The sequence below is a fragment of the Papio anubis genome, chromosome 6, assembly GCF_008728515.1.
Source record: "Papio anubis isolate 15944 chromosome 6, Panubis1.0, whole genome shotgun sequence".
Lineage (NCBI taxonomy): Eukaryota > Metazoa > Chordata > Mammalia > Primates > Cercopithecidae > Papio > Papio anubis.
Genome location: NC_044981.1, coordinates 118,218,740 through 118,231,444, shown reverse-complemented (window position 1 = coordinate 118,231,444; position 12,705 = coordinate 118,218,740). Strand labels below are relative to the sequence as shown.

General features: G+C 41.5%; 1 protein-coding gene across 11 annotated transcripts in view; it reads left to right on the top strand.

The window, feature by feature from the left end:
* UTRN (utrophin) overlaps positions 1–12,705 on the top strand; it is a 590,704-nt gene that overhangs the window by 51,053 nt on the left and 526,946 nt on the right. For 8 of the 11 annotated variants that reach the window (XM_021936864.2, XM_021936872.2, XM_021936870.2 and 5 more), the window contains exon 1: positions 6,549–7,289. The exons of the other annotated variants lie outside the window; for them this stretch is intronic. In XM_021936864.2, the coding sequence (XP_021792556.2) occupies positions 7,196–7,289 (94 nt within the window). In that variant the 5' untranslated portion in view covers positions 6,549–7,195. Of the gene's footprint in view, positions 1–6,548; positions 7,290–12,705 lie in introns of those variants that run through there. 11 annotated transcript variants of the gene reach the window in all.

Here is a 12,705-nt window from a genome sequence, read left to right as displayed (position 1 = left end):
GTTGGTGGCATCACTTGGCTCCCATGTAGTGTTTTTCTGTTCTCCTGCAGATCGCTGTTGGCCACTGGAGGCCTCACCCACTGAGTTCCAGACAGCTGCCACTTCCGTTTAGAAGCAACACTGCCAGTGAGAAACCCTGCCACACACAACACACACACAGACACACACAGAGACACACATACAGAGACATACACACAGACACACACAGAGACACACACACACAGAGACACACACACACACCACACACACACACGTGAGAGGAGGGCCACCCTGGGATGAAACCCTGAGTTCCCCCGTCTCAGCCCACTCCTTCTATCTCCTGGTGGGGGAAGAAGCTGTGTGCCCCTATTACTACCTCTCTTTACCTCCTCATTAAGGGCTTTGGTGCGATTATTGTCTCCCTTTTAATCTCACTACTTGCAGGCAGCTTTCTTGAGAAAGGTTATAATTTAATCCTGAAATACAACTTCTAGGAGTTTTCTTTTAAATTCATCATTCCAAGTAGGCGTCTTTGTCTGTTTGCACATTAGAAAATGAAACCAATACCTAAATCTGATTTTCCTGCTTTTATTGGTGTGCTATTTAAGGTCTGCATCTGACGTCTGACTCCATGTGGTTTGGAATACTTTATTGTTATTATTATTTTGAGATGGAGTCTTGCTCTGTCTCCCAGGTTATACTGCAGAGGTGCGATCTCGGCTCACTGCAACCTCTGCCTCCTTGGTTCAAGCGATTCCCGTGCCTCACCCTCCCAAATAGCTGGGATTACAGGCGCACACCTCCACACCTGGCTAATTTTTGTATTTTTAGTAGAGATGGAGTCTTACCATGTTGGCCAGGCTGGTCTCAAACTCCTGACCTCAGGTGATCCACCAGCCTCAGCTTCCTAAAGTGCTGAGATTATAGGTATGAGCCACTGAGCCCAGCCTGGAATATTTTCTAAGCTCTTTGATGATGGCAGCTTAGATTTAACTCTCTCTGACTTAATTTTGTTGATTATATTGTCATTCAATTCCATTTGTATACTCACATGGAAACAAAGGCATGATTTCAGATTTCATTTATATCTTCATGCTTTGGAAAAACAAAGCATGATTTGGAGAAATCACTCAGCCCATTAAATACCATCCTTGACATTACTTTTTTGGGTTTGCTTGTTTTTAAAACAGTTTTTATTGGCTTTTGCTTTTTATAATTTTTTGAACCATATCAATAGTAGCATAATGAGTATCTTTAGATGTGCTGTTAAAATCAAGTGAAAATTCTTTTTGTGTCAACACGAAGAGTTTTGTTTATAATCATTACTGTGATCAAGAACTAGGGTGGAATTTCCTAGCTAGACACAAATGAGTTTTAAAAAAAACCTGACATACTCTTCCATTATTGGTTAAGTTGTATTCTAAACAATATGAGTCTGATGAAGATATTTAGGGGAGTTAATTAGACTGTAAGACTCTTGAGGACAGTTGATGCCTTTTTCACTTTTGCATTCTTCTTGGGCACCGTGTAGTTGATCAGTATAGTCATGGGATTTAGTTTTGATTGTAGGGAGCTGTGTGAACTGCATGAAGCAGATGAGACTCCATCCTCGCATGGGAAACCTTTAAGGATTTTGAAGTTGGACAGGTACAGGTTATTAGAAAGATCACTCTGGGCTCTGTGGGAGAGTGATTCAGAGGGAAGAGCCCCTAGAGGCCCATGGAGCATTGCAGGTGGCTCTGCCAGGAGACCAGGTAGAAGATGTGGTGAGGGTGGGTGGGAGATGGATAAAGCTGTGGATTTCATAGGTAAAGATTCATCATCCTTCATCTGCAGCTACACGATTGAAGAAGACCTCTGAAAACCAGAAGGTGTTTTATTTGTAGTTCATTTGGCAGGAAAACTTGAGTTTGACCTGAACTCATTCGGTGTTGAAGCCTGACTTGAACAGCTGGGACACTTTTAAAGTCCTTACGTATGTCAGGCATCCTTCATAAAACACATGTATCTGCTGCAGGGCTATTCATGTGTTTGATTAGGGGAAATTGCCCTGGATCTTGCTGTTTTTTGTTTCCACTGTGATATATGACTTGTGCTATATAACTTTTCTCAAATGGGAAGAGTTCTGGTTCAGCAGCACCCCTGGCCCTAGGGTTTTGGAAAAGAGGTTGTGAAACTATTTGACGTGTGTTTACAGGATAAGGTTGATGAAACTGACTGATAAGAAATGAAGGCAAGATCTATGGAAGAAAAGAACATTTCTGGGAAGACTCAAAAGTTAATGATGACACCGCCTCATTAACATTGAAGGGAAGTAGAACTTTAGAAGGGGTCAGAAATATTCATTATATAGGCATGATTTATTGAAAAGGATGCATCTTGAATTTTTGAAGTGTTGCTTGTATGTGATCTTGGACTGAATCGTAGGCCAGAAAAAGGGGGCAATTGCAGAAATTTGAAAAAGACCTATAGATTAGTTCATAGTTTTGCTTCTATGTGAATTCTCTGGTTTTCATCATTGTACTGTGGTTATGTAAGATGGTAATATTTGGGGAAGTTGGACGAAGGGAATATGAGAACTCTGTGCACTCTTTTCTTGTTTTTCTTTACCACTTCTTTTATAAGTCTAAAATTATTTCAAGATAAACATTTGAAAAATGACAAAAAAAAGAGCTGTTTGTCATATCAGGGAATGGCATCATCCATGATGCTTTTAAGTAGAGACTATCTATGAGCAGAAGTCTAGTTTTCTTGGAGAATTCGAAGTCTAAAAGTGCAAATCGGGTAAAATTTCAGTCAGGTCTTCACCCCCTCCCAATTTTTTCTTTTTAAAAAAGCTGACCTGGTTTCTATTGTAAGATTAACTTTTTATATTCTGATCTGAGAAAAATGCTTGACTGTAGTTTAAGTGTACAAAGAAGAGTTCTAGGCCAGGCGTGGTGGCTCATGCCTGTAATCCCAGCACTTGGGGAGACCAAGGTGGGCAGATTGCTTGAGGTCAGGAGTTTGAGACCAGGCTGACCAACATGGTGAAACCCATCTTTACTAGAAATATAAAAATTAGCTGGGTGTGGTGGCATGCGCCTGTAATCCCAGCTACTCGGGAGGCTGAGGCAGGTGAATTTCTGGAACCCGGGAGGTGGAGGTTGCAGTGAGCTGACATCACGTCACTGTACTCCAGCCTGGGCGACACAACAAGACTGCGTCTCAAGGAAAAAAAAAAGAAGAGTTATAAAATGGAGAGCTCATGGGAAGTGCCATAACTTGTCCCTTGCATTTAGTCTCTCTGGTGTTGGAGGGTGTGGTTTGGCTCTAGTTCTTGTTTGTAGCTCTGCAAGGTGAGGTGTAGGTTTATTAGTTAGGACTGACAGTTATAATATGATGTTCAAAGCCAAGAGGGTTTACAGATAACTGGCCAAGGTCAGCTCGCCTGGATTTTGTGGTGCTGATGCTGCTGGGTGTATATTTTCTCCATGGAGAGAGGATTGGTTTCTGAATTCTTTTGCTTTCCTCTCTCACTTTGACACTACCTCCTGTAGTTTCAGCTAATTTGTTCTGTAATTCTCTCTTCACTCCAATTCTTTCTTTCTTTTTTGATGAGAGTAGACCTAGGCTGGCAGCCAGTTGCTATTGAGCTATAATAGAGCTAGTGGTATGAACAAAATTTGATTACTGCTGTCAACACCAGATTGAATAAGAAAGTGCATACCCTAGACAGATACTTGCAACATAAATGGTCTATTGATTTCACAAGAACTAGAAAATGAGGCCACTGTGTAATCTAGCAGAACAACAGATCTGTGAATAGAGTGGGCCCTGACATTGCACAACGGTTTTCAAAAGTGCCCTCCTATCGATCTTTTTAGAAGAACCTTCAGATAAACTGATTTTAGCTTCTGATTTTCCTCGCCATCAAGTATTTACAGAAACTCCAAGGAAGCCTTTGCACTTGTGTGTGTGCAATGGTTTGCTTTTCCTCTATAGCATCTAGTTTGGAAGTTATATTGGCTATTACAGACCTTATTTGCTCCTGAGTTATCATGGCATTTCTACTTAGCTTAATACGAATGTTTTAGGAGTTTCCCACCATGGAAAGTTCTGTTTGACATATGAAAGTTCAATGGTCAGTTTCATAGTCAGCTCTAGGGCAAGAAATAAATAAAACAATGGATTACAGAGTATAGCCTTGCGACATGGGAAATTTTTTAGTAGATGGATGGGTCATATTATTAATATATGCTACAAGGCCCGAGGTCTTACATCAAAAAATAAGGAAAAAAGTTTTTAATTTTTTAAAGTTAATAGCCTTCTGATTTTTTTGGGTTATATTTTGTATAGTTTTTGTTCTGTTTAGTTTTGGGGGGATCAAAAAAATAAATACTAAAATAGAATGTTTTAGGAAAAAGGTAATTAACATCATTGTACATGAATTTACTCTAACACAGTAAGGTCTGAAAAAAAAAAAAGATTTTCCCTTTGATGCAGACTTGTTTCAATAATTACTATTCTCCCAGTACTGCACTTTTTAGAGGGAAGGAGAAATTGTTGCTAGTGTCTAGATCTTGACTTGTCTTCCTTGGCTACCTTCAAAATTTGAGATCCTGAATCTTAAATCACATCTGGTCTAAAAATTCTTCCTATAAACAGTTATGACTATTTACTGACAAAAGGCTGCTTTTATTGTGCCTGTTTCTATTTCAGAGGAAGACACATAGAGACAGGTGGAAAGAACTGATTTGTAAAGATTGAAATGTCATATTTACATTCAGAATTTCATTTCCTTACCAGTTTTCAGAAGAACCCTTTGGTAGAGGAAACAGGGCCAACTTCTTTCACAGCCTCTTACTGTAGATAGAAATATGAAGTCCAGCAATATTTAGCTGGTGTGAACCTAGACAGCTGTACCAGGAACAATGTTGAAAATCTTTGATTCCTATTGGAAAATAGCCACTGTTAAAGATGCACACCTTCAGGACCTCACTTCAGGATTGTAGCCAGTATCCGTTCTGACTAGGTAGTGCCCACGCCTCCCTGGCTGTTTTGTGTTTTGAATATTTAGTCCTGATTCTAGAAATGAAGACATTTTTGGCCTATGGATAAAAGACGGGTTTCGATAGCCATTAAGGAAATGCAAATCAAACCACAATGAAATGTCACTTCATACCCAGTAGGATGGCGATAATAAAAAAGACAAATAATAACAAATATTGGTGAGGATGTGGAGAAATGGGTATCCACATACACTGCTAGTGGGAATGTGAAAGGATGCAGCCACTTTGGAAAGCTGTCTGGCAGTTCTTCCAAAGGTTAAGCATAGGGTTGCCATATGACTCAGCAGTTCTACTTCTGGGTACACACACACACACACACACACACACACTCACCTCACACCCAAGAGACATGAAAATGTATGCCCACATCAAAAACTTGTACACAAATGCTCATAGCAGAATTAACTGGTATTAGCTAAAAGATAAAAACAACCCAAATGTTCATGAACTGATAAACACATAATAAAATGTGGTCTATCGATACAATGGAATATTTTAAAAAGAAATGAAATACCCATACATGCTACAACACGCATGGACTTCAAAAACATTATGCTAAGTGAAATAAGCTAGTCACAAAAAACCATATACTGTACGATTTCTTTTATATGAAATGTACAGAATAGGTAACTCTACAGACTGGAAGTAGATTTCAGTGGTTGCGTTGGGCTAAGGGATGGGGATCGATTGTGGTGATGGTTGTAGAATTCTTTGAAAATACTAAAAATCATTAAGTTATACAGTGTAAATGAGCTAATTGTATAATATATGAATTATATATCAATAAAGTTTGATGCAAAAAGAGATTATTGGGTATTGACTATGTGACATCATCTGTATCACTGCACTTTTCCTGGTCTCCCTGCCTGTGACAGTCCTAGAAGACAGGTGAAGTCAGCCTGTCCATTTTACAGATTTGGAGACTGAGGCTGAGAGAGAGAGAGACAGAGAAAGAGAGAGAGAGAGAGTATTTTGCCAGAGTTATACAGCTGCTAGTCTAAGGAAAATGTAGAGATGAAGAGGAGGAGCGAAGGGGAAGTACTGTCAGTTTCTCTTTTCTGTACCACAGTACAGTAGCAGGATGAGAGATGCCTTTGAATTCAAACCTGTGTGTATCCTGACAAAGATACATATTCTATGAAAAGTCTTTGATAATAAGTAGAAAATTTCTATTTCACAACAAGCAAGAAAAAGAATGAGAAAAGGACTAGAAAGTAGATAATGATCATATGAATAATGATTTTCCTTGCTTTTTGCATGTATGTGGAGGACACATGCAGAAGTGACAGCAGGAGTTCAAGACCAGCCTGACCATCATGGTGAGACAATGTCTCTACTAAAAATACAAAAAAAAAAAAAAAAAAAAAAAAAAAGGCCAGGGGTAGTGATGGCTGCCTGTAATCCCAGCTACTTGGGAGGCTGAGGCAGGAGAATCACCTGAACCCAGGAGGCAGAGGTTGCAGTGAGCCGAGATCATGCCATTGCACCATTGCACTCCAGCCTGGGTGACAAGAGTGGAAAAAAAAATTATGATAATAAAGAGAGCAAAGTGACCATAAAAGAGAATAGGCTGGAAAAATTAGTCTAAATGGTGGTCTCTTATCTTATAGCTGCATGTGGTTAGGTTTATTTTTTCCAGAATAGCAATTTCTAAGGGATGAAGAAGAAATCCTTTTGAGTTTTACTTCCCCAAGGTATATATAGCTACTACAGTGAAATAATAAGCCCAATTTATTCTTTGAAGTATAGTTAATATGTAACAAAACTCCTAAGGCCAGTTGTATACCCAGGGCAATCACCTTCTAACACCTTTATTTATGTACACAGTGGGTAGCAAGGTGGGTGGAGTGCCCCTTCCCAGCTGACACTGTCAAAACAGGAAGCAAAGTTATAATCTCTGTCATAGGAACATGAATAGAGGCCCTTAGTTGTGACTATTAAAAAAACAAAAAACCTACCTAAGGAGTTTTCACTGACTGCAAAGTGTAACTTCCTGTCTGGTGTTTAGAGGAGGTGGGGTTAGTTAGGTTTAGTCAGATCCTCTCATGAGAAAAATAAAAGCCACAAGAAAAAAAAAAAGGACATCCCAGTGTGCAGTTCGAAGGCTGCTTTTGTTGTCCACTTCCTCCACATCTTTTTCCTTGTCATCTAAGCAGATGTAGGTGATGAGCAGCCCGGCAGCCACCACGTTTCACTGGAAAAAGTGCAGATTGGATTTGCCAGGGCATGTAGCTGTCCAGGCTTGCAAGAGATTACCAGGTAAGTTTGTCAACTTGTACTACTCCCAGCCAGTGAGGTTTTCATAGGAAGCGCCTCTGAAGACAGGGCTCTCTCGTTCACTTTTGTTAAGTACCAAAGCTTAGGACCAGGCTGGTGACGGGAACAGACAGCCTGTCCTTCCTGCTGCCACATCTGTTGTGGACCCTGAAGAGTAGAGACTAACGCTGTCTGCTTTGCACTTCTCTTCAGGAGGTGATAATTCACTAGAGTTATTAGCTTCTTTGAAAGAAGATTTCCAGGATCCCTACATTTGTGGTAGCAAATGTGCTTCACTTTACCTCCCTGTATTTTCAAAATAGCTTACTCTGTGCTGACCGTTTACTGCCATATAGAGAAGAAGCCTCCTTTGTGGTGTTGAGTATTGGTCGACCTCATCCCATATTGTATTTGATTTACTCTGTTGGCTAAAAAGGCATTTTACTTCTTGAAATATTTAGTTTCAACCTGAGAAAGGGGAGAATAAAACGTTTGTACTTCGGGGGATTGTATAAGCGCTGGGGTTTCTGTTTCAGTGCAGGCTTCTCTATGAGACGTGTATATGCGTAACTTTGTGTAGGGAAAGTGTCATGCACTTTTCTCTCGCTGAAGTTTACTTCCGGGGTGACTTAGTTTTTCTGATCAGTTTAGATGTTCATATCTTGTTTAATGTATACATGTGTGTACTGGTTGTATGAACTTTTGGAGGGAAAAATAACCCCAAGTGATGTGTTTTATTTGATTATACACATCATGCATGAATGTTGTCACTATGAAAAACTTTGAGGCTGGTTGGTTTTCTTTTTTAATGTTTTTCTTTCTTGTGGAATTACTCTTTCCCTCTTAATGTTTTCCTTCTTAGCTTCAGCGAATGAGGTGGTAAGGGGTTGTAAGTGTTGTCTCTGTGGAGCAAATTCAAACCAAAATGATTGGAGCAGCTCATATTTTCTTAGTGAATTGGGTGTCTTGAACAAGTGGCATAGAAGATTGATGTACTACAATTCTCATCATTAGCTGTTACTTCTTTCTTAAATAACCATGTGATCCCAAAACAAAATCAAAATACCTCTCAGGGACCTGAATTAAAACTCCATGCGGGCCGGGCATGATGGCTTATACCTGTAATCCAAGCACTTTGAGAGGCTGAGACAGGGGGATCACTTGAGGCCTGGAGTTTGAGACCACCCTGGGCAACATAGGGAGATTCTATCTCTACAAAAAATTAAAAAATCAGTCAGTCATGGTGGCATGTGCCTGTGGTCCCAGCTATTTAGGAGACTGAGGTGGGAGGATAGCTTGAACATAGGAGTTTGAGACTGTGGTGAGCCATGATCATGCCACTGCATTCCAGTCTGGACAACAGAGGGATATCTTGTCTCAAAAGCCTGCATAGGAGCATCTATTGCAGACTTGTGACCTTTCGAAGATTTCCTTTGATTGTTACTAAATCCTCTCTCTTTCCCCGACATTGAGAGTCTCTGTAGTCAGCTAGTCTTCATCAAAGGGTCTTGCTACAAAGGGTCTGGGGTAACCATAGTGTTTGAAATCAGAAGACAACTAGAAGAAAAGTACAAACAAACCTTTAAATAATAAGCAGGCTTTGGCTGGGGGTGGTGGCTCATGCCTGTAATCCCAGCACTTTGGGAGGCCAAGGCGGGCGGATCACCTGAGGTCAGGAGTTTTATACCAGCCTGGCCAACATGGTGAAACCTGGTCTCTACTAAAAATACAAAAATTAGTCGGGCGTGGTGGCGGGTGCCTGTAATCCCAGCTACTTGGGAGGCTGAGATGGGAGAATCACTTGAACCTGGGAGGCAGAAGTCGCAGTGAGCAGCGATCGCACCATTGCACTCCAGCCTGGGTGACAGAGTGAAACTCTGTCAAAAAAAAAAAAAAAAAAAAGCAGGCTTTTAAATGAGTAGCTACAGTGTTAAATATATTTAATTGCTGTGCTGGTTGAGTTCTGGTTCATTTAGATAACATTCTTTCCTGCTCTATGACCAATCAAAAGGCTTTTTCTGAAAATACCATTTTAAAAAATAAAATGTATTTCAGTGCATGTTATTTTAATAAAAATAGAAAACCAATGTGTACATGATTTCGAATTTCACAAGGGCCTAGATTGTCATCAGTTATTACTGAACTGAATTTTTTGTGTGTGTCCATAGTATAGACTCTTTAGTGATCTTCTTAGAAATAGGGACATTAAATTTAATGTTAAAAATAGTATTTTCAGCCAGGCACAATGGCTCATGCTTGTAATCCCAGCACTTTGGGAGGCTGAGGAGGGCAGATCACCTGAGGTCAGGAGTTCAGGCCAGGAGCCTGACCAATGTAGTGAAACATCGTCTCAACTAAAAATACAAAAATTAGCTGGGTGTGGTGCTGGGTGCCTGAAATCCCAGCTACTTGGGAGGCTGAGGCAGGAGAATCGCCGGGACCTGGGAGGCGGAGGTTGCAGTGAGCTGAGATTGAGCCACTGCACTTCAGCCCGGGCAACAGGATGAGACTCTGTTTAAAGAAAAAAAAAGATCTCTATCTCTATCACTATCTCTATCACTCTCTCTAGCTTATCTGTCTCTCTATCTATCTATCTATCTATCATCTATCTATCTCATCTCTATCTCTATCTCTATCATCTAGCTCTATCATTATTTTCACTACATGTTAACAATAATATCACTGAGATAAACCAAAGTTTTAAGAAAAGCTTGAAAATGTGAAATGAATAATTTGGAGGCATGATTGGACATTTAGGCATCTATGAAGGCCCAGATGACTCATGTCTGGAAATTGCTGCTGCTCAGGAAGCCACTCCTGGGAGCCCTGCTCATCTTGCCATCCTTCCTGCTTTCTTGCTGGCCGACAGGACTCTGTGTCAGCTGTTTCCTTTTTAGATGGAAGGGTTAAAAGATTTACTACTTGGGTTCCCCATTAGAATGATCAACATGCTGGTGCCCCACAGTCAGAGATCGCGGCTTGATTGGACTGAGGCCCTGCTCTGTAGCTTGTCAAAAGCCAGCCAAGGGTGTCCAGTGTGGAGGGTACAGGATAATGTATTCGTTCCCCACTAGACTGAAAGCTCCATGGGAGGGACTAGAGGCAGCTTCGTTACTGCTGCCCCCTAGCACCTGAATGTGTGCCTGATGTGCAGGAGAGGCTCAGTAGCTGCTTGTGGAATGAATGAATGAATGAGTTCCTTTGAGTAACAGGAAGTTGGAAGAAGATTGGACAGAGCTTAGTTATGGTCTTTGCTGATGTAAGAGAGTGTGCTATGTTATGCTGAACAGTGGTTGTCATCTTGGAAGACACTCTAGGAAATAGTCACAGGGGAACAGGTGGCTGATCTGGGGGAGTGCTGAACAGACCTCTCAGAAGAGACAAGGCTGCAGGGCAGCGGTGTCCTTATGAGGCAAGGCAGGTTGAGAACTTTAGGAAAGAGAATTTCATCAGGGGCTGGGTGTGTGTGTGTGTGTGAATGTGGATGTGAGACCAGGTGGGGACACTCCTGGGAGAATCTCCTGAACTGTGGCTCATGCTTTTCTTTGAGACAAAGTCTCACTCTGTTGCTCAGCCTGCAGTGCAGTGACACAGTCTTAGCTCATTGCAGCCTTGACCTCGCAGGCTCAAGTGATCCTTCCGCCTCAGTCTCCCAAGTAACTGGGACTACAGGTATGTGCTCCCATACCTGGCTAATTTTTAATATTTTTTTTTGTAGAGATGGGATCTCGCCATGTTGCCCAGGCTGGTCTTGAACTCCTGAGCTCAAGCGATCCTCCCCGCTCGGCCTCCCAAAATGCTGGAATTACAGGCCTGAGCCACCATGCCCAGCCATGACTCACTCTTAAAGGAACTCCAGTCTTTTGTGTTGGAACTCCAGGAAGTTGATGACCACACTCATCTATTCAGTCAGCATTTGCTAGGTGCCTGGCATATGCCCAGCTCTGGGGAGGTATGGGGATATAAAAATGAAGGTGATTTGGTTCTTCCCCTGTGAAGGTTAGAACCTGGAAGGGATGGTGTGTGAAAGTGAATGCTAGGTTTGCTGGTGGCTGAAAGGAAGGAATGTGGTCATCTTTGTCATATGTTAGGGATTTCCTGACCCACCAGTTGACTGTATCCAAATAAAGGAACATAGAATTTGTAGTGATCACAGGGCAGTGATATTTTTCTGGGAAGGTATCTTAGGACTTGTAAATTTTTTACAAATCTTAATAATTATAGAGAAAATGAGTAGGTGGTTAGGAAGGCCAGGTAACTATAACTTACAGAGGTGAGAGAATGAGAATTGTTAAGTTAGGAGAAAAAGAGTAGAAAGAGTGACATGGTACTGAGCAGTTTTTGTTTTTGTTTGTTTGTTTTTTTTTGAGACAGTCTCACTCTGTTGCCCAGGCTGGAGTGCAGTGGCGCAATCTCTGCTCACTGCAACTTCCACCTCCTGGGTTCATGCCATTCTCCTGCCTCAGCCTCCCGAGTAGCTGGGACTACAGGCACCTGTCATCACCCTTGGCCAATTTTTGGTATTTTTTCATAGAGATGGAGTTTTACCATGTTAGCCAGGATGGTCTCGATCTCCTGATCTCATGATCCGCCCGCCTTGGCCTCCCAAAGTGCTGGGATTACAGGCGTGAGCCATCTTACCCAGCCCTGAGCAGTTCTTTAAGGGATGGGACTTGGCCCTCAAGATCTGGGTTTCCATTACCGCTGCCATCGGCAGGGTAAGTCACTGAACCCCTGAGAAGGGGACTCCCAACCAGGAGGATCACAGGATCTCCCAACCAGGGAGGATGCCCCAGGAGGATGTGGTCAGGGTTCATGATGTTACACATGTTAAAGTTCTTTGCAAGCTATAGTAATAGTTCTAGGTAAATAAATGGAGTAATAAATTATGTAAAAATTATAAAAACCTAGTCTGTTGATAATGGGCTCTTTTAGGTAGATTCTAGGGTAGGAAATCAAACATTATATTCATCATGGTACTTGAAATATATTTAAGCTGAAGCTGTATACTCCATCATGTTTTTGGTATATTTTTCCTTGACATTACTTGAAAGGCATGCTTATGAAACTGGATTTGGATCTGTTTCATATTTTCACTTGGGTTCTCTGACCCCTACTTAGAGGGCACCAGGTGCTTCCTAGTCTAACTGTTTGCAAATTCAAGACTTGGTTGGAGGGCCATTGAGGGGACTGGTGTGGGATTAGATAGGATCTGGACACAGCGACTCCCTTGCTCCTGCTCCAGTATTTTGACCTTCATTTGAACAGTTCAATGAACTGGCAACTCAAGTCGTTTTTTCCCACTGAACTAGAACGTTCATTGTTTTGCAGAGGAAGATGACTCATAGCTGAGTTCCACCATTGTGCTAAAGTGAAATTTTAGTCTAGGACCAAAGGAACACAGGCCAAACTTTCTGTC